The sequence below is a fragment of the Lepidochelys kempii genome, chromosome 6 (assembly GCF_965140285.1).
Source record: "Lepidochelys kempii isolate rLepKem1 chromosome 6, rLepKem1.hap1, whole genome shotgun sequence".
NCBI lineage: Eukaryota > Metazoa > Chordata > Testudines > Cheloniidae > Lepidochelys > Lepidochelys kempii.
The window spans coordinates 5,577,669-5,598,922 of NC_136385.1; the positions used below are offsets into that span (position 1 = coordinate 5,577,669).

At 46.4% G+C, this 21,254-nt stretch overlaps 1 protein-coding gene across 8 annotated transcripts in view; it reads right to left on the bottom strand.

Moving 5' to 3' along the window:
- Nucleotides 1-21,254, bottom strand: part of LOC140912362 (uncharacterized) — a 103,641-nt gene that overhangs the window by 53,490 nt on the left and 28,897 nt on the right. For all 8 annotated transcript variants that reach the window (XR_012159277.2, XR_013635892.1, XR_012159278.2 and 5 more), the window contains exons 11-15: nucleotides 15,560-15,823; nucleotides 10,750-10,849; nucleotides 8,761-8,882; nucleotides 2,456-2,535; nucleotides 1,927-2,055 (exon numbers count right to left, since the gene is read on the bottom strand). Coding sequence is in view for 5 of the 8 variants with exons in the window: in XM_073346629.2 (XP_073202730.2) it covers nucleotides 1,927-2,055; nucleotides 2,456-2,535; nucleotides 8,761-8,882; nucleotides 10,750-10,849; nucleotides 15,560-15,823 (695 nt within the window). In the remaining 3 variants the exon portion in view is untranslated. The remainder of the gene's footprint in view (nucleotides 1-1,926; nucleotides 2,056-2,455; nucleotides 2,536-8,760; nucleotides 8,883-10,749; nucleotides 10,850-15,559; nucleotides 15,824-21,254) is intronic.

Sequence of the window (21,254 nt, forward strand, 5' to 3'; positions counted from 1 at the left end):
TTTTTCTTTTCAAAGGTACATTTTAATTATGACATCAACTTCCTTGGAAAGGTTTTTATCTCATCAAAGCAACAAAGAAGAATTAAATAACCCTTGTTTAAGCAAACTGTTTTTTTTAGTTAGCTACAGAGCACCGGGCATTTTGCTCCAATTCTGCAGAGACTTAGGGCTTCTCTACACATACAGTTCTGTGCCACTGTAGCACTTAGTGTAGACGCTACCTATGCTGATGGGAGAGCTTCTCTCATCGGCATAGGTACTCCACCACCCCAAGAGGCAGTAGCTATGTCAGTTGGTGAAGCTGTCCTGTCAACATGACACTGTCTACACTGGGGGTAGGTCAGTAGAAGGTGTGGATTTTCCACCCTCCTGAGCAACGTACTTATACTGACAAAAGTTTGTAGTGTAGACCTGGCCTTACTCACATGCTTAACTTTCAGAATGTATTACAGTCAATGTGACTGTTCTCATGCTTAAAGTTACGCACATGCCCAAGTCATTGCAGGATTAGAGCCTATACCATGTGCCAGTATATAAGGTGAGAACATGCACTTCAAGTGTGAGTGAAGGTTTACAGTAAAAGAAAACTGCCCCATCACTCAAAGATGTACCACTGCTTAGTTTACACAGAGCGCAGGATACATCTGGCAGTGTAATCATCGCTGGTATACTGGTAACAAGCTATTCCTTACTACTTTCAATAGGAATTGGAAAAAAAAAGTTGTCAGGGTTCCTTCCCCACTCTGAACTCCGGGGTACAGATGTGGGGACCCACATGAAAGACCCCCTAAGCTTATTTCTAGCAGCTCAGGTTAAAAACTTCCCCCAAGGTACAAATCCCTACTTGTCCTTGGACAGTATTGCTGCCACCACCAAGTGATTTAGACAAAGATTCAGGGAAAGGACCACTTGGAGTTCCTATTCCCCCCAAATATTCCCCCCAAGCTCCTTCACCCCCTTTCCTGGGGAGGCTTGAGAATAATATCCTCACCAGTTGGTACAGGTGAGCACAGAGCAAATCCCTGGGTTTTTAGGACTCTGAAAACCAATCAGGTTCTTAAAAGAAGAAGTTTATTGTTTAAAAAAAGTAAAAGAAGCACCTCTGTAAACTCAGGATGGAAGGTAAAGTTACAGGGTAATAAAAGGTTTAAACACAGAGAACCCTCCTCCAGGCTTAGCTTCAAAGTTACAGAAAACAGGAATAAAACTCCCTCTTAGCACAGGGAAAATTCACAAGCTAAAACAAAAGATAATCTAACGCCTTTCCTTGGTTTACTTACTATTTTTGTAATCTTAGATACTTGTTTCGGAGAGAGGGTTTAGGAGACGGATTTTCCTGCCTGGTCCTTCTCCGGCTCCGAGGCAACATACAAACAAAGAGCACAAACAAAACCTTCCCCTCCCCAGATTTGAAACTTTCTTTCCCCATTGGTCCTTCTGGTCAGGTGCCAACTACGTTATTTGAGCTTCTTAACCCTTTACAGGTAAATGATTATGTACCTCTGGCCAGGAGGGCCTCTGGCCAGGAGGGATTTTATATTACTGCATACATAAAGGTTGTTACCCTTCCCTTTATATTTATGACAAAGGTTAACAGCCCGCACTGTTTATTTAGAAATGCATCAGTATGTAAAACAAAAAGGAACCTGTCACAAGAATGAAAAGCTCATTATTTCATAAAAATGATATGTTCATTAACCCCAAACAAGATGACAAATCTGCACCAGATCCCTTTATAGTTCTGGAAGGCTTGAATGACCACACAACACCCAGACAAATGAGTTTGGGGTACTTTTCTATGACAACGCTTTCCCCCTTTTTTTTGCCTATGAACTTAAATTTAATGGCTTCCTATTGAAGGTTTAATTGTAACCAACAGATCCACTGTTGTAGGTCACCCAACCAATGCCAGGATATTTTCCTTACCACAGAATACGCTTTACAGTTGCACTTGTCAAGAGAGAGAGCAAGACTCAGGACAGGATTCTCCTTGATTCTAGTTTGCTGTTTGCATCCATGGCAGACGATGGAATGGACCATTTCCACCTGGTATAGCTAGGGAAAGATTGACTAGTTAGAAGTAGCAGAGGGGTAGCTGTGTTAGTCTGTATGCACAAAAACAATGAGGAGTACAATGGCACCTTAAAGACTAACAGATTTATTTGGGCATAAGCTTTCGTGGGTAAAAAGCGCATCTGAAGAAGTGGGTTTTTCACCCACGAAAGCTTATGCCCTAATAAATCTGTTAATCTAAGGTGCCACTGGACTTCTTGTTGTTTTAATTAGAAAGGTTTCCAACAATCCATAGAGATATAATGCCCCAGATGGCACACAGAAAGGACTTTTATCAGGTGAAGGGTGTACTGTAATGTAAAGTTCTTTAAATGCAGGGTTTTCTTGGAAGTAATGATCTAAAAAGCATCTCAAGTTTCGATTTCCTGAAGGGAAGAATTACCTGCTGAATCTCCTTTTTGTCCTCAACGATTTTATTCATCAGAATCCGGAAATATTCCGTGACATCCTGCTGCTGGTGCACTGTACCAACACAAACCAGAATGATCAACATCTAATTGTGGTAGCTGGTTACTTAATCCTAAAAGGGGCAGTGTTCACTGCCTCGGTTTCCATTTCTTCTGTTTCTTCTTCAGCAGAGACTCTGTGGTAAGATGGCAGATCAGATACAGCTGGGATGTTTCCGGAACTCACATGCCCAGTGAAAACTTGTCTTGCAACTGCCACAAAGATACCATTGGAGTTTGTTTTTTAAAAACAAACAATAAAACCAAAACAAAACAGTGAGGCTTTGAAATACTACTTAAAACAGTGGTCACCAACTCATCGATTGCGATTGACTGGTTGATTCTGGAGCCTCTGACAGTCAATTGCAATCTCCGGCCGTTAATAGTCCAGCAATGCAGTGGGGCTAAGACAGGTTCCTTGACTGCCCCTGCCCGGCGCTGCTCCCGGAAGTGGCCAACGTGCCCCTGAGATAGGTAGGGGGTCTCCGAACACTGCTTCTGCTTGCGAGCACCATCCCTGCAGCTCCATTGACTGGAAATGGGGAACTGTGGCCAATGGGAGCTGCAGGGGTGGTGCCTGCAGAGAGGGGCAGCGTGAGGAGCCACATGCCACCCCCCAGGGCTTCAGGCGCACGTTGACCACTTTTGGGAGCAGCCTGGGGCTGGGGCTCGGGCAGGGGCAGGAGCAGGGGCAGGCAGGCAGAACTGCCTTAGCCCTACTGCACTGGCATCTGGGAGCCGCTTGAGGTAAGTGCCGCCCAGCAGGTGCCAGCAACCCAACCCACAGCCCTGACCCCCCTTCTGGAGCCAGCACCCCATAGCCCCCTCCCACACCCCAACCCCCTCCCGCGCCCTGAGCCCCCTCCTGCACCCAAACTCCCTCCCAGAGCCCACATCCCTCACCCTCTCTCATACCCCAACCCCCTGCCCCAGCCCAGTGAAAGTGAGTGAGGGTGGGGGAGAGTGAAAGATTGAGGGAGGAGGGATTTAATGAGTGGGGTGGGGCTCTGGGGATGGGGCAGGGCCTCATGGAAGAGGCGGGGTAGATCCTGAGATGCACTTAAATTAAAAAAAAGGAGTACTTGTGGCACCTTAGAGACTAACCAATTTATTTGAGCATAAGCTTAGGGTTTGACATCTGTAGTATGCAAGGTCTTGGAAAAAATTTTGAAGGAGAAGGTAGTTAAGGACATTGAAGTCAGTGGTAAATGGGACAAAATACAACATGGTTTTACAAAAGGTAGATCGTGCCAAACCAACCTGATCTCCTTTTTTGAGAAAGTAACAGATTTTTTAGACAAAGGAAAAGCAGTGCATCTAATTTACCTAGATTTTAGTAAGGCATTTGATACCGTGCCACGTAGGGAATTATTAGTTAAATTGGAAAAGCTGGGGATCAATATGAAAATTGAAAGGTGGATAAGGAATTGGTTAACAGGGAGACTACAACGGGTCCTACTGAAAGGTGAACTGTCAGGCTGGAGGGAGGTTACCAGTGGAGTTCCTCAAGGATCGGTTTTGGGACCAATCTCATTTAATCTTTTTATTACTGACCTTGGCACAAAAAGTGGGAGTGTGCTAATAAAGTTTGCGGATGATACAAAGCTGGGAGGTATTGTCAATTTAGAGAAGGATAGGGATACCCTACAGGAGGATCTAAATGACCTTGTAAACTGGAGTAATAGTAATAGGATGAAATTTAACAGTGAGAAGTGTAAGGTCATGCATTTAGGGATTAATAACAAGAATTTTAGTTATAAGCTAGGGACGCATCAATTAGAAGTAACAGAGAAGGAAAAAGGACCTTGGAGTATTGGTTGATCATAGGATGACTATGAGCTGCCAATGGGATATGGCTTTGAAAAAAGCTAATGCGGTCTTGGGATGCATCAGGAGAGGTATTTCCAGTAGGGATAAGGAGGTTTTAGTACCGTTATACAAGGCACTGGTGAGACCTCACCTGGAATACTGTGTGCAGTTCTGGTCTCCCATGTTTAAGAAGGATGAATTCAAACTGGAACAGGTACAGAGAAGGGCTACTAGGATGATCCAAGGAATGGAAAACTTGTCTTATGAAAGGAGACTCAGGGAGCTTGGCTTGTTTAGCCTAACTAAAAGAAGGTTGAGGGGATATATGATTGCTCTCTATAAATATATCAGAGGGATAAATACCGGAGAGGGAGAGGAATTATTTAAGCTCAGTACCAATGTGGACACAAGAACAAATGGATTTAAACTGGCCACTAGGAAATTTAGACTAGAAATTAGACACATTTTTAACCATCACAGGAGTGAAGTTTTGGAATAGCCTTCCGAGGGAAGCAGTGGGGGCAAAAGATCTATCTGGCTTTAAGATTAAACTCGATAAGTTTATGGAGGAGATGGTATGATGGGATAACATGCTTTTGGTAATTAAATATTCATGGTAAATAGGCCCAATGGCCTGTGATGGGCTATTAGATGGGGTGAGATCCGAGTTACTCAGGAAAGAATTTTCTGTAGTATCTGACTGATGAATCTTGCCCATATGCTCAGGGTTTAGCTGATCGCCATATTTGGGGTCAGGAAGGAATTTTCCTCCAGGGCAGATTGGAAGAGGCCCTGGAGGTTTTTCATCTTCCTCTGTAGCATGGGGCACGGGTCACTTGCTGGAGGATTCTCAGCTCCTTGAAGTCTTTAAACTACGATTTGAGGACTTCAGTAGCACAGATATAGGTGTGAGGGGTTTTTTTTGTAGGAGTGGGTGGGTGAAATTCTGTGGCCTGCGTTGTGCAGGAGGTCAGACTAGATGATCATAATGGTCCCTTCTGACCTAAATATCTATGAATCTATGAAAGCTTTCGTGAGCTACAGCTCACTTCATCGGATGCATACTGTGGAAAATACAGAAGATGTTCTTATACATACAAACCATGAAAAAATGGGTGTTTACCACTACAAAAGGTTTTCTCTCCCCCCACCCCACTCTCCTGCTGGTAATACCTTATCTAAAGTGATCACTCTCCTTACAATATGTATGATAATCAAGGTGGGCCATTTCCAGCACAAATCCAGGGTTTAACAAGAACGTCTGAGAAAGGGGGGGGTAGGGACGAAAAAACAAGGGGAAATAGGTTACCTTGCATAATGACTTAGCCACTCATTATGCAAGGTAACCTATTTCCCCTTGTTTTTTCCTACCTACACACACACACACATCCTTCCTCAGACGTTCTTGTTAAACCCTAGATTTGTGCTGGAAATGGCCCACCTTGATTATCATACATATTGTAAGGAGAGTGATCACTTTAGATAAACTATTACCAACAGGAGAGTGGGTTTGTGTGTGTGGGGAAAAAGGGGGGGGGGAGAAAACCTGGATTTGTGCTGGAAATGGGCCAACTTGATTATCATACACATTGTAAGGAGAGTGATCAGTCACTCCGGAAGTCCTGGATGACTGGAAAAAGGCTAATGTAGTGCCAATCTTTAAAAAAGGGAAGGAGGAGGATCCTGGGAACTACAGGCCAGTCAGCCTCACCTCAGTCCCTGGAAAAATCATGGAGCAGGTCCTCAAAGAATCAATCCTGAAGCACTTGCATGAGAGGAAAGTGATCAGGAACAGCCAGCATGGATTCACCAAGGGAAGGTCATGCCTGACTAATCTAATCGCCTTTCATGATGAGATTACTGGTTCTGTGGATGAAGGGAAAGCAGTGGATGTATTGTTTCTTGACTTTAGCAAAGCTTTTGACACGGTCTCCCACAGTATTCTTGTCAGCAAGTTAAGGAAGTATGGGCTGGATGAATGCACTATAAGGTGGGTAGAAAGCTGGCTAGATTGTCGGGCTCAACGGGTAGTGATCAATGGCTCCATGTCTAGTTGGCAGTCGGTATCAAGTGGAGTGCCCCAGGGGTCGGTCCTGGGGCCGGTTTTGTTCAATATCTTCATAAATGATCTGGAGGATGGTGTGGATTGCACTCTCAGCAAATTTGCGGACGATACTAAACTGGGAGGAGTGGTAGATACACTGGAGGGGAGGGATAGGATACAGAAGGACCTAGACAAATTGGAGGATTGGGCCAAAAGAAATCTGATGAGGTTCAATAAGGATAAGTGCAGGGTCCTGCACTTAGGACGGAAGAACGCAATGCACAGCTACAGACTAGGGACCGAATGGCTAGGCAGCAGTTCTGCGGAAAAGGACCTAGGGGTGACAGTGGATGAGAAGCTGGATATGAGTCAGCAGTGTGCCCTTGTTGCCAAGAAGGCCAATGGCATTTTGGGATGTATAAGTAGGGGCATAGCGAGCAGATCGAGGGACGTGATCATTCCCCTCTATTCAACATTGGTGAGGCCTCATCTGGAGTACTGTGTCCAGTTTTGGGCCCCACACTTCAAGAAGGATGTGGATAAATTGGAGAGAGTCCAGCGAAGGGCAACAAAAATGATTAGGGGACTGGAACACATGAGTTATGAGGAGAGGCTGAGGGAGCTGGGATTGTTTAGCCTGCAGAAGAGAAGAATGAGGGGGGATTTGATAGCTGCTTTCAACTACCTGAAAGGGGGTTCCAAAGAGGATGGCTCTAGACTGTTCTCAATGGTAGCAGATGACAGAACGAGGAGTAATGGTCTCAAGTTGCAGTGGGGGAGGTTTAGATTGGATATTAGGAAAAACTTTTTCACTAAGAGGGTGGTGAAACACTGGAATGCGTTACCTAGGGAGGTGGTAGAATCTCCTTCCTTAGAGGTTTTTAAGGTCAGGCTTGACAAAGCCCTCCTGGGATGACTTAGTTGGCTGGGATGATTTAACTGGGAATTGGTCCTGGTTCGAGCAGGGGGTTGGACTAGATGACCTTCTGGGGTCCCTTCCAACCCTGATATTCTATGATTCTATGATCACTTTAGATAAGCTATTACCAGGAGGAGAGTGGGGTGGGGGGAGAGAAAACCTTTTGTAGTGGTAAACACCCATTTTTTCATGGTTTGTATGTATAAAAACATCTGTATTTTCAACAGTATGCATCCGATGAAGTGAGCTGTAGCTCACGAAAGCTTATGCTCAAATAAATTGGTTAGTCTCTAAGGTGCCACAAGTCCTCCTTTTTTTTAAATTCAAAAAGTGATCTTGTGTTAAAAGGTTGGAGATGACTAACTTAAAAGATCCAGAGGATGGTGCCCCATACTGCTGCCCTATTCTTTTCTTCATCCCTGGTCATGTGCATCCCAGAGAACTTTTCATGCCTCTGAGCAGAGAGCACCCCGAGCACCTCTGAATGCAGCAACACTTAAGAATACGTCTTCACTGCAGTTAGCCTGGGTGACTGACACCTGTGTTAGCCTAGCCCAGGTGTGAAAACAGTCACACCGCAAAGCCAGATAATGCATCATCATTGGCACTGAGATCCCCTGTGTATTTCTAGGGCTTCTGGGGGACACATCCTATGGTTCTATGTGCTGCAGTAAACTGAGCAACTCCATGATTCTTTGCCGTTGGATTGTAGGAAAACTTGTCTGTCTTCCTGGGCACATGGGGTGGTTTGTGAGAAGGCACTGGAGGACTATCAACACTTGAGTGATTTAGCCTGTGTTCTTACTGCAAAGGGAGCGGATTACCAGCCCAAGTGAAAGCAGAACGTGGGCTCTGACACACCCACACAGCTGGGCCAGCTAGACCAGGTTCAAAGGACCACTAAACTCGGGTGGGAGGTTTGTGGGTGTGGACAGAATGGGAGGTTAGCAGCAACACCTGAGAAAGGCCTCGGGCTACAGGACGAGAAACTCTAAGGATCCATCAGAAGACAGTGTGCCTGACATGGCAAATCTTCAGAAGTACAGGTATCTGAGAACTTTTATTGTAAAGAAGGAGGAGAAGCTGCATAGGAAGAGGGTAGGGGAAAGTCATGGAGCAGAAACAGGATTATGGAAACCTTTTATACTTGGCTGAGAAATCATCTTGTATTAACAGACAGGCAGGGGAACAAATAAGGGACCTAAAGTAAACACATTGGGGGATTCACAGAAATGAATGGGAGAGGCATGAGAACCTGTTAGGGACTGGAAAGGGGGCAAGAGGGGACTGGGGAAGAAATATAGAAATAATTCAAATATGCATACAGAGTTTTAGTGGCCTAGCAAAAAGGGAACTTCCAGCCCTTTTGATGATTATCATCAATAATGAGATATTACTTTGGTAACGTCTGTCTCCTGTTTAATAGAAAGCTGTGTAAATGTGAATATGCCATGGCACAGAACTCTTACCATCTCTCACCCCAAGGCACTTTGTAATCCCTTTGGTGGAGGGTGCTGATTCATTACACTTCAGTTCTTGAAACAGCTTTTGCAGCTGACACACGATGCTGGAGTCACCACCATTATCGAAGCTACAAAATATCACAGAGACACAAATTTAATTGGCCACTTTCCAGGTAAAATCCAGGTTCTGACCCAACTGATGCTGTGGCAGTGCTTCCAGGAGAGAGTGGTCCCTCCTGGTGTCTGGGTTGGGTCCTGCTAGTGGCACCCTTGGAGAAATCCCAGAAATGAAAGAACAGACTGAAATCAACTCTCATCTCGCGGGGGAGGAATGGGGGGATTCTCTGTGGCTTGGTGATACAGTGCAATAGGGGACTGAGTAAGGGAGAGACAAAAATTACTTGCTCTGACTCTTTTCTGTGACCAGTCTATTCGTAGGCTTTACAGGGATGGCTTCTTTGGGACTGGATTTCTGACCCAGCATCGCATTTCCATTCTGGCCAGGTACACATCTCTCCTCGGCCTGCTCTTTATTAAACACTTGCAGAAATGAAGCCAAGTAACTATTCCCCTTTCCCAAACTGCCACAAAGATTGCAGATGAGAGTCAGGTTACAGGCCATAAGGGCCTGCAGTACTAGAACCTGGGACGTGGAGCCTGGAACAGCTGAAGTTCCCACATTGCCACCTGGAGGCCATGGAAAGCTGTAGCCAAGGAGCACTGTGGAGATTAGGTACCGCAGGAAGTACCGCCTACAGGGCCCAGAGTGACAGCACCCTGCGGCTTTCTGATTGGCCCCTGCTCACTATTTAACTCTGGTGGTTGCCCTGGATGCTGTGTGGGCAACCACATGGAGTGCTGGCTTGCTGTGACTCCAGGCCTCCCCCAACTTTCTGATCTCCGGTCTCCATCTCCAGTCTGACTCTGACCCTGACTCTTGCCTCTTGATTCCAGCTTGGTTGCCAGTCTCTGACCCTGCTCGCTGTCCTTGCCTTGTGGACACCAACCCAGCTGTGGTCACCGCAGTCCCTTACACAGACACAACATGTTACTGCCAAAGAGGTGTTTATTGAAAGATAACCAGAGAGGAAAGGATTTCAAAGGTTAACACCAAGACAAGGTCTAACCAATTTGAGCGAGTGTCTCAGTTGTACAGAAGGAGGAAGATATTAAAACATTAAATATTATTCAGCAGCCAACCTTGGAGAGAGAAGGGCCCCCTCTGGCTCCCATCTCCAGCCCTGGCAACCTGGGTCTTATTTGACCTCTGGTACCCAACAGCTGTTTTCATCACCTTCTCCCGCACGGTTCCAAACCCTCCTCAGTCATCCTAGGCAGAGTGAGTGAATCTGGGGAGCTCCCAATAGACGTCTGACTGGTCTATTTAAACCCCAATCAGCATCTTGAAGGCTGATTTCACTTGCAGATGGTTCAGCTACACAGACCAGTGCCTGCCTACCATGGACACTGCCTCCTTCAGAGAGCCTTCCCTTAGAAAAGGTGTTTCCCTGCTACCGTGCCCTGGTTGTCTCTCTTGGGAACACTCTGCCACCTCTTTGGGAACACTCTAATAAATTGGTTAGTCTCTAAGGTGCCACAAGTCCTCCTTTTCTTTTTGCGAATACAGACTAACACGGCTGTTACTCTGAAATCTGCCACCCCACTGGACATGGTCATCACATTGCTTGAATGTGCCCTGAAGCCACTATTAGAAGTGGGCCCCATTTTCCAGTATAACTTCAAGGTGCCTCCTCCTCTGCCCTCCCCATACTTGTGGGCTGCTGCCCCTTCTCTTTTCTCTTCCCCCTCACACCCTGAAGCCAGCTATCACTGCCTGCCCCTTTCTCTTGCACAGTGCTGCCCTGCCATTCTTACCTCAATGGTTGTGTCCTACTTTGGGTCTCAAGGTCAGAACCATGCAGCTACCGAGCCGAACCACACATCTCGTGTGCTGTTGCTGATGAAACCCCAGGGTTTACCATGAATGCCCCTCACCTGAGGATGTGCTCTCTGAGCTCTCGCGTGAAGAAGAGACACTGCAGCAGGCTGTTTAAGTAGCAAGTGGAACCTTGGTTACGCAGCCCCACGTATGTGCCTGTAACCAGAGAAAATCTATTTCACATCCAAGTTGGTTGATTTATAAAAGGAGAGAAAATGATCAGAAAGTGACTAGCCAGAGAGCTGTAATACAGCAAAGCTCCCTTATCAGAGGTGGGTAACAGCTCTGGGTAAATGCAGCTCTAGCTGGGTTGCAGGGCAGCATCTGAGAAAGAAAAACCCCAACATTTCCCTCTGCCAGGATTCTACTGTTTGGCAAGCAGGTCTCCATTCAGCTCCAGCTGCACCTCAGCCAGTGCCCTTCTGCTCCCTGCAAGTACTCTCTTGGTCTAGTTTGAATTGATTTAAGCACAGCCCATGATGTTCCCAGGCTTCAGGAGGATCAGATTCCTGACGTCAGGAGGGATTGTTACTGGCTACCAGAAATCTATCAAACCTTCTGTCCTACTTTTGGGTTGCACCAACTCAGGAACACTAGTTATGTAACACCCGAGGGATGATAACCTTCTTAGCTTCCTTATTCTAGATGGCATTCCTTATGGGACCGGAGACTATCAGAGCACATTCCTCACTTATGAAACTCCGACCCCAAGCCGGATGGCTGCAGCCATCGCCCAGCTGTTATTTTGCCGATATAGTGTGCTGGTTGTGGGGACTCACACTCACGTGTGTGTCTTCCAAAGTTTGCTGGGCTCTTTTTTCTAAACTAGCTGCCCAACAGGGATACATAAACCAAACAACAAAACTAACAATAACCACCAACATGGATCCCCTGCTGTGGGGTCCCCAGAGCCCCTTCCCCAGCTCCTCATGCTGAACCGGCTGCACTTTGCACATAGCACCCGAAGAAAGGGCTCTCAAGAGCTGTAGATATGCTGGGGAATCTGGGAGACTCCATATACGTATGGCTGTTAGGAGTCAAAAACATGGGTGGGCCAAACCATTATGCACTTCAGTGCCCTGGACGTTACATAGACGTATCTTAAGGTGCCCAGAGGGCTGTGAAGGTGAGCTCCTGCCTAACTCTGAGTATTTAGGCCACTAATCACTCTACTTAAAGAAAAGGAACTGAATTCCCACTGCTTTGCCTTCAGTCTGAGCCCTGCCTCAAGCTCACTTACCTGGGTTTGAGGTCATTCCAGCTTTTCCTAAACTTTTGAAAGCGAAGTCACCCAGTTCAGGAAAATGAAATTAATCGTAGCCCTGCCCGTGCTGCTAATATTTTACACATCATACCAGCACAAATCTACCTATTTTAATTGACATACCACTACCTCCTTCCCCCTTCATGTACCACTGACTTAGATAGTCACATAATACTTCCTCAGCTTTCTTACAGGCTTGGAGCAGAGAGATAATTGGCAATGTTGGCATTTCAATGATCATCACTGGCATCTGACTTACAGTCCATTGAAATGAATGGGGCAGCTCATACATCAGAGCTACTTCAGACTCCCTGCAAGCTCAGGCAGACATGGTTACACTCGGTTCATGTTTTGAAGGCTCTCTTCACAACCACAACAGCTAGAGATTCATCTTTTTAAAATGAAAGCTGAAACTTCAGAGAATAATTGAGAGGTCTGTCTATGGCCTCCCTGGCAGTCTTCACATCACCCCCAGGGACTCACCCCACACTTTGGGAAATTCTGGGTTTTCGTCTAAGCCTGAAAAGTTGTTCCAAGGAAAAAAAATGTTTTTTCTTTCTTTAGAAATGTAGGTGTTGTATATACTGGAAGAAAGCAGCTACCCATATGGTAGGAAAATGCCATCAGACAACAAACAAGTGAACATGGATTCATTGAGAGGGTAGTGATTTTTATTAAGATTGTTTAAAACTCTTTGGGTTTTAGGTTATTTTTGTTAACACCGATTTAATGCCAAAGTCTGAGTAACACTTGGAAGAAAAGATGTCTGAGTCATGATCCCAATCAACCTCCTGGAGACAAAAAAACCTCCCAGTCAGCTAAAAGGGAAGACGAAGTATTTAATTCCTAACATTTCTAAGGTGAAATCAAGTAGAATTTTTTTAATTCAACACACCCGCAGGCCTTTGGGGCATACCACGAAGAGGAAGAGAGCCCTTTTTTGTAAGCCACCTTTAGAAGGTATCAGAGTCGATCCAGGTTGGTACAGCTATTACTGTGGGTGCAGAGCAGGTAACACTGACACTTACCACCGTAAGCACGATCTGTAAATGATGGGGAACCTGAAGAACTCCTGCCTCTTGCAGTCACTTTGGGATTTTGCAAAGCTCTGGGCCACCACCTCCACAAATGTGGGTTGCCTTCCTGTGGGAGGCCATGACACAACAAGTGCACCTGTCTCAATTTCCCCTTGGTCCAGCCATAAAGAGAGCACGGTCTCTCTACATTGTCAAGTTCAAAGTCCCACCTCTAGGCAAATTTATTCACATACACATTCAATAGTCCTTGGGAGAATTGTTTTACCACGAGGGTTCCGATTCCCAAAGTAAAACAGATAAAGGTACAGCGATTTTCCATTCCCCTCTCCAGGGGCATCACTTCCAGGTCACCCACCCACAAGTCCACCAGCACTCATTTCCCAGTTTCTTTCTGCCCCGCTCTCCACATCACCCACCTGAGAGTGACCACTCTCATGAATCATCGACCTCAAACACATTCCAACAACTTAACCCTTTATAGCCTCCCAATCCTGGCTTTCCAGTCAGGCAAGTCAGCAGGCTAGTGCTTCCACTGGTCTCCACACTATTTTTGCAGACCTGCAAAAACAAACTTCAGTCTTGCAGACCCTAGGATGTCTGGCAAGAAGGATACGGATGCCCCTTTGCATACAGACCCCCTAAGCGCCCTCCTCTTTGCTTCATACTAGAGATTTGGCTGCAAACACAGCTATGGAGTGGTGGCTGCTATTGTGTTCCCTAGGCCAACACCTTGATTGTGGCACAGAATATGCAGTCTAAGTGTTGATTTTAAAAAATACATTTCTAGTCCACATGGCTGCACAGAAAAACCTTCCAAATGTGAATCAAGTATAAAGCAAGGCAGGTGTTTCTATGTCTGCAACCAGCATGAAACAATGGATGAATTCGCAACTTCTCCATCCACACTATTAATCTCATAAGATGCTAATTCTAAAGGCAAATGATAACACGGTTAAGTGTCAATCGCCTTTTACTGTTTCAGGACTGAACAATCTAGGGGCTTGTCTACACTGGCAAGTTTCTGCGTAGTAAAGCAGCTTTTTGTGCTCAAACTGCAGACAGATACACACTGCCAAGCCACTTTGTGCACAGAAACTCCTCAGTCGCAGCGCTGCACAAAAACCCACCTCTACAAAAGTTGTGAGGCTATTTGCACAGAGGCCCCAGCGCCGTATTGCCAGTGTAGACACTTGATTGCCTTCTGTGCTGTAATTAGCCTCCGGAGCTGTCCCATAATGCCTCGAATGACCGCTATGCTCATTGTTTTGAACTCGGCTGCCCTGGAGACATGCGCCGCTCCCCTTTCAAAGCACCATTTCTGACAGCTCTTGCACACTGTGCTGATCTGCTCCGGGACACAAAGCAAACCATTAATGTGGAATGCTTGTGCTGTTGAACACAGAGGCAGGTGTCTGCGTGTGCGTGTGTGTGAGAGAGAGAGATTGCTGTGCAGAGAGCCCAGAGAGGGAGGCTGGGGCTGATGTCGGGGTTTCCCCCTCCCCCTGCCTCAGGATTGGTTGCTTTCTGCCACTGTCTGAACTTACAAGACAGCATGCAGACACATTCTCTGTCCCCCAAAACACACCGTCTCGCTCTCCCACTCCATACACACACACACACTCCCTGTCACACACTCCTCCCTCCGACCAACCCTTCAGCTGAAAAGCAGCTGCCAATGTAGTAGGATGCCCATGGAACAATGGGATTGGAAAACCTGCATCACGTGACGCTGGGCCTGCCCCATGAGGGATTGCTGCCCAGGCCTGTAAAGGGTGGTGGTTGAAATAAAACAAATACATTACACCTCAGTGTTTACAAACCGGAGGCGTTAGAGCCATTTGCATGAGACGACAGACCAGCAGGCATGACCTGTCAAACCCACGTTCAAATCCCTGCTCTTCATAATTTGGGACCCCACCTCCCACGCAAGTGCCCCAACCAGCAGACTAGCGGCTATTCTGGGTTGGTCTCTAGCTCTGGATTCACACAGGAAAATAAAATAAACTTGAAAGGTCTCGGTTCCGTACCAATGTGGAACTTTGTTTTGTGCAGATGTGGTCACCCCATCTTAAAAAAGATATATTGGAATTGGAAAAGATTGAGAAAAGGGCAACAAAAATGATTACGGGTCTGAAACAGCTTCCAAATGACGAGAGATTAATAAGATTGGGACTTTTCAGCTTGGAAAAGAGACGGCTAAGGGGAGATATGATTGAAGTCTATAAAATCATGACAGGTGTGGAGAAAGTAAATAAGGAAGTGTTATTTACTCCTTCGAATAACACAAGAACGAGGGGTCACCAAATGAAATTAATAGGCAGAAGGTTTAAAAAAAATCAAAAGGAAGGATTTCTTCACACAACACACAGGCAACCTGTGGAATTCTTGGCCAGGGGACATTGTGAAGGCCAAGACTATAACAGGGTTCAAAAAAAGAACTAGATAAATTCATGGAGGACAAGTCCATCAATGGCTATGAGCCAGCATGGGCAGGGATGGTGTCCCTAGCCTCTGTTTGCCAGAAGCTGAGAACCAGTGACAGAGGATGGATCACTTGAGGATTACCTGTTCTGTTCATTTCCTCTGGGGCACCTGGTACTGGCCGCTGTTGGAAGACAGGAGACTGGGCTAGATGGACCTTTGGTTTGACCCAGCATGGCTGTTCTGGGTGTGCGCTCCTGATGGAAGCTGGTGATCCACCCTCTTGCATGGCAGCATTCTCCATCTCCCAAGACATCTGAGTTTCACGTGCAGGTGAGGAGCCTTGGCTGGATGTATCATCAGTGTCTAAGTTCCCCATAGACTCAGCAGATGTCACAGCAGGAATACCTATGTTTTAATGAGACAGAAACAGTACTAGGAGACAGTCATCTTTCCTCCACAGCACACTCGGCAACCTGCAGCAAGGACGCCATAAATGGACACTATCTCTTAGTGCTACAATGATATTCAGAACAGTGCTTGCAGAATGGAAAGAGGGGGGAGACCATTATCTATCTTGGATAGAGGCCTAAGAGGGCCCTGAATCAGAGACCTCAGGTGTACGGGCGTGTATGTGTAACCTTTGGGTGGGATAGAGTTCACTTCATTTCCCACCTCCAGTGCCTACGAAAACCAGCCCCAACTCCCACAGAAGAGTAGCTGGAGACTCAGAGTTCAGTCTCTAAGGATTTTCAGCAAGGATTGCACTGGGTCAACCTCCCCACATTCAAGTCCCAAAAGGAACTAAAGAAATGAATTTAATTAAATAACTTTATAAAATCTTATGAGAAAGAAACAAATAATAATCTAATTTTTACAGCATGACATGGCTATTTTATTATCCATGGACATTACCTTCACAGTTATACATAAACGTAAATTAAGAAAACTAATTAAAATCTGAACAGTTCAGTCCCCACAGAAATACAGTGAGAAGAAACTGAAAGTTCCCAAAAGCTTAGGTTTTGTTCACCTAAGTCTCAGTTAGAGTCTTTGATCACAAAATCTATACAATCTGCTCAGTCTAAAACAACATCTTCCCTCCACTGGCTTGTAGGAATCTTCAGCTGGAATCCATGCAGACCCTTCCTCTGCTCAAATCACTGCTCATGGTTATAGTTAAGCTGTATCAGAAATACTTTTGGCCCTCTGGTGGGAAACAGGCTGGCTTACCAGCCCTATACTGCATAGTGCATGAACACCAGTTCCCCTGCCTCTTGGAATCTCCTCATTTATAGCCCGCTCTTGTCTATGGTCTCTGAGTGCCTTCTGCACTGGTGAAGTTGGGGGTGGGGTAAATACAATTTTCCTCACATTAAATCGCAGTGATCAATGTGTGGTTCATGCAAAATTAATCAGTTGGATTGAACCCCTATGGTGCGGTTGGGAGAGTGACGAAGAAAGAAGGTTGCCCCTGTATTATAAGGAACATGGAATTAGGCACCTCATAGAATGGCTGAGGGCCTGACCCAAAGCCCAGTGAAATCAATGGAAAGACAACACAAGAAGGGAGAGGGACACAGCTGTGACAGACATGGAGACTCCGGTCCCAACGAGGGCCCAGTTCTGCTCCTGGACTCCCAGCTCCCATACCCAGGGACCCCCGCTCCTGCCCTCTCCATGCAGCCCGCTCTGGGTACCATAGTCTCCCACTGCCCCTGAGCCTGCAGCATCTGCCTGGGGCAGCCTCCCCCTGCCACTGTCTGGGACCCTGCAGCCAAGGCTCCCAGCACAGAGGTCTGCAAGCCCTGGGGAGCCCTATATAGCCCCCCAGTACCCAGGCCAGCTCCTGATTGGCTGCTCCAGCCTCCTCTATGCAAATAAGTCCCCATCCCCTGATGCTAACGAGGGCCCAGGTGGCCCCTTGGGGGGAGGGGAGCTCAGAATGTCCCTGAGGTGACAGTTAAACCGACATAACTGACCGCCTGGGGAGCAGTGGGGAGGGGTTGAACTCACGGGGCTCCTCGGGGGCTAGAGAGGGGGAAATTCAGGATGGGGCCAGGGATGAGGGGAGGGAGGAGCTTGGTAGGAGGGATCAATTGGAGAGGGGAGAATTTGGGGGGTCAATTGGCTGAGGGGAGCTTGGGAGGGGTGTTAATTGTGAAGGGCCTGTTCTGTAGGGTTGCCAACTGTCTAATCCGAAAAACCCAAACACCCTTGCCCTGCCCCTGCCCCTTCCCTGAGGCCTCGCCCCCGCTCACTCCATCCCACCACGCTCACTCACTTTCACTGAGATGGGGCAGGGGGAGCAGGCTCTGAGCTGGGGCTGAGGAGTTCACAGTGTGGAAGGGGGCTCGGGGCTGAGCCGGGCAGGGGGTTAGGGTGCAGGAGGGGGTAGGGACCCTTGGAGAGAGTTTGGTTGTGTGGGGGACTCAGGCCTGGGGTGCAGGAGGGGATACGGGCTCAGGGAGGGAGTTTAGTTGTGGGGGGGGCTCAGGGCTGGGGTGCAGGAGAGGATACGGGCTTGGGGAGGGAGTTTGGTTTGAGGGGGGCTCAGGGTTGGGATGCAGGGTTGCAGGCTGTGGCCAGGTGGCGCTTAAGTGTATAGATTTAAAGAAAATCCTGTTACAAGAAAATACAAAACTAAGACTAGCAAAATAGAAATAGCTCTGTCCCCACTACTACATTTAAAGAAGAGTTGGTGACTCCGACTAGTCGGGACAATTTAACTAGAACAGTTTGACTAAAATCAAAACCACATTCAAAGCACGCAATTAAAATCGAAGACATTATTTTTCCCTCCCAATTTCCCCCTGGCTATAATTAGCACTGCCAGGGCTTCCCTGTTGGAGGGTAACATTATCACTAAACTGCTGCAAAAAGCTCCAGGGTTAGGGACACCAGCCTGCTACCTGCTCCTGGACTCAGCGTCTCCCAGCTCACCCGGGGCACATGGCCCTTTGCAAAGCAGCTGCCCTGACCGCTCCCCCTCATGGAGTCTGACCCCAGCAACAGGGAACCTACTGGAGCAGACCCCAAACTACCATACCCAATTCCAGAAGCTTCTGGATGTGAGGGCTTAATCAGCCTAGCAACAATGACCCAGACACAACCCACTCCTAACCGACCCTCAATGGGTCTCTTAAAAAGATATCTCCTTATTACATCTCCCGTAACATTTTTCTTCCTGTTACGGAATTTCATTCAATGGACTTCAAAATCTGAAATTCCTAGGCAACGACAGTGTTCTTCCACTTTGGGTGCTTTATTTTGTGTCACAATCATAGAATCATAGAATATCAGGGTTGGAAGGGACCTCAGGAGGTCATCTAGTCCAACCCCCTGCTCAAAGGAGGACCAATCGCCAACTAAGTCATCCCAGGAGGGCTTTGTCAAGCCTGACCTTAAAAACCTCTAAGGAAGGAGATTCTACCACCTCCCTAGGTAACCCATTTCAGTGCTTCACCACCCTCCTAGTGAAAAAGTTTTTCCTTATATCCAACCTAAACCTCCCCCACTGCAACTTGAGACCATTACTCCTTGTTCTGTCATCGGCTATCACTGAGAACAGTCTAGATCCATCCTCTTTGGAACCCCCTTTCAGGTTGTTGAAAGCAGCTATCAAATCCCCCCTCATTCTTCTCTTCTGCAAACTAAATAATCCCAGTTCCCTCAGCCTCTCCTCATAAATCATGTGCTCCAGTCCCCTAATCATTTTTATTGCCGTCAGCTGAACTCCTTCCGATTTTTCCACATCCTTCTTGTAGCGTGGGGCCCAAAACTGGACACAGTACTCCAGATGAGGCCTCACCAGTGTCGAATAGAGGGGAACGATCACATTCCTTGATCTGCTCGCTATGCTCCTACTTATACAGCCCAAAATGCTGTTAGCCTTCTTGGCAACAAGGGCACACTGTTGACTCACATCCAGCTTCTCATCCACTGTAACCCCTAGGTCCTTTTCTGCAGAACTGATGCCTATCCACTCGGTCCCTAATCTGTAGCGGTGCATGGGATTCTTCCATCCGAAGTGCAGGACTCTGCACTTGTCCTTGTTGAACCTCATCAGAATTCTTTTGGCCCAATCCTCTAATTTGTCTAGCTCCCTCTGTATCCTATCCCTACCCTCCAGCGTATCTACCACTCCTCCCAGTTTAGTGTCATCTGCAATCTTGCTGAGGGTCCAATCCACACCATCCTCCAGATCATTAATCAAGATATTGAACAAAACCAGCCCCAGCACTGACCCTTGAGGCACTCCACTTGATACCGGCTGCCAACTAGACATGGAATCATTGATCACTACCTGTTGAGCCCAATGATCTAGCCAGCTTTCTATCCACCTTATAGTCCATTCATCCAGCCCATCCTTCTTGAACTTGCTGGCAAGAATACTGTGTGAGACCGTATCAAAAGCTTTGCTAAAGTCAAGGAATAACATGTCCACTGCTTTCTCCTCATCCACAGAGCCAGTTATCTCAACATAGAAGGCAAGTAGGTTAGTTAGGCATGACTTGTCCTGGGTGAATCCACGCTGACTGGTCACTTTCCTCTCCTTGAAGTACTTCAAAATTTGATCTATGAATGTCTGATCTGTTTGACTTAGTGATTCCTGAAGGTTTAGTTGTGCAAATCACGCTTCTCCACTTCCCTCTCTTCAGCTCAAACGCTGCAGGTGGTATGAGAAAAGCTAACCTGGAAAGCTGTCATTCTGTTGCTGTTTGAATACTTTTGGAGAATGATTTATTTTATGGCAGTAAGCACCTATGGCACCTAAGCTGGACATTTGCCTTTTTAACTGTTTCTCCAACAGTGCATGTATTGCTTGCCCTTCTTTGCAAACCAACGTTCTCTTTGTTTTCGTCTGCGTTTGTGTCTATCTTGTATATGTTGTATGCCTTTTATATTGTTAACGATTTCCATTTTTGTAACGGTTTCTTTGCTTGGTTGCTCTTATGGCATATATCAAATAGCATGGTTAAATTTCATCTGATTGTCATAACATATGCACTCTGGTTTCATTGCCTTTTGTGCCTAAATCTTTATGATCTCTAACAAGTTCATGTGCAAGCGTGCCAAATTTGTGCGATTGAAGCTAATTAGTGCGGTCTGGTTGCATATTGGTCTGCAGGTTCTTTCCCTTAGATCAGATGTGTTGAGAATATACCACTCATATATTACATTTCTTTGAAATACAAAGTTTTGGGGTTTTTTTTCTAAATCTTCTAGGACTGTAGTTGCATCTTGCTTTTCTTCGTCTGCTACCTTCAATGTGGCCACTCTGATTTGCATGCTTTCTTGAGTCAGTTTGCTCAGAAGGCCACAAAGAAGCTCCAGTTTTCACTAATATCCCCATGTATTTTCATAATAGCAGAGAGTGAATAGGTAGTCGCAGAGACCACAGCTAAAATGTGACTCAATGACTCTGGTCAGCTACAACCACCACCTAAAGCAGTAACAGCTCTTTTACTTCTGACACTATGTTAAGAGCTGCACACAGGCAGCTATCTGCTCTGCATAACTACAAACATTTTATTAAACCTATATATTTATGATGAATACAATAGACACTATTAGCCTTATGTGCCAGCAGATGGTGATCTTTATATGTAATAATGATACATATACCATATGCAAAAGAGTGTACAGAAAAAGAGTACTGATTGAGGGCCCTTTTTTCAATCTCATGTCGAGCCTCCGGCTGAACAGGGTGGGCACCACTGGGGTAATGGGAAAGGTCTGAAGAGCCACAAAGGTATATTACTAAAAAGAAGCAGGAGTCTAAGGTGAGGATAAAGTACTATCCAGGGGGAGCGTGTCTGGGTTCGGAAGGATTGGG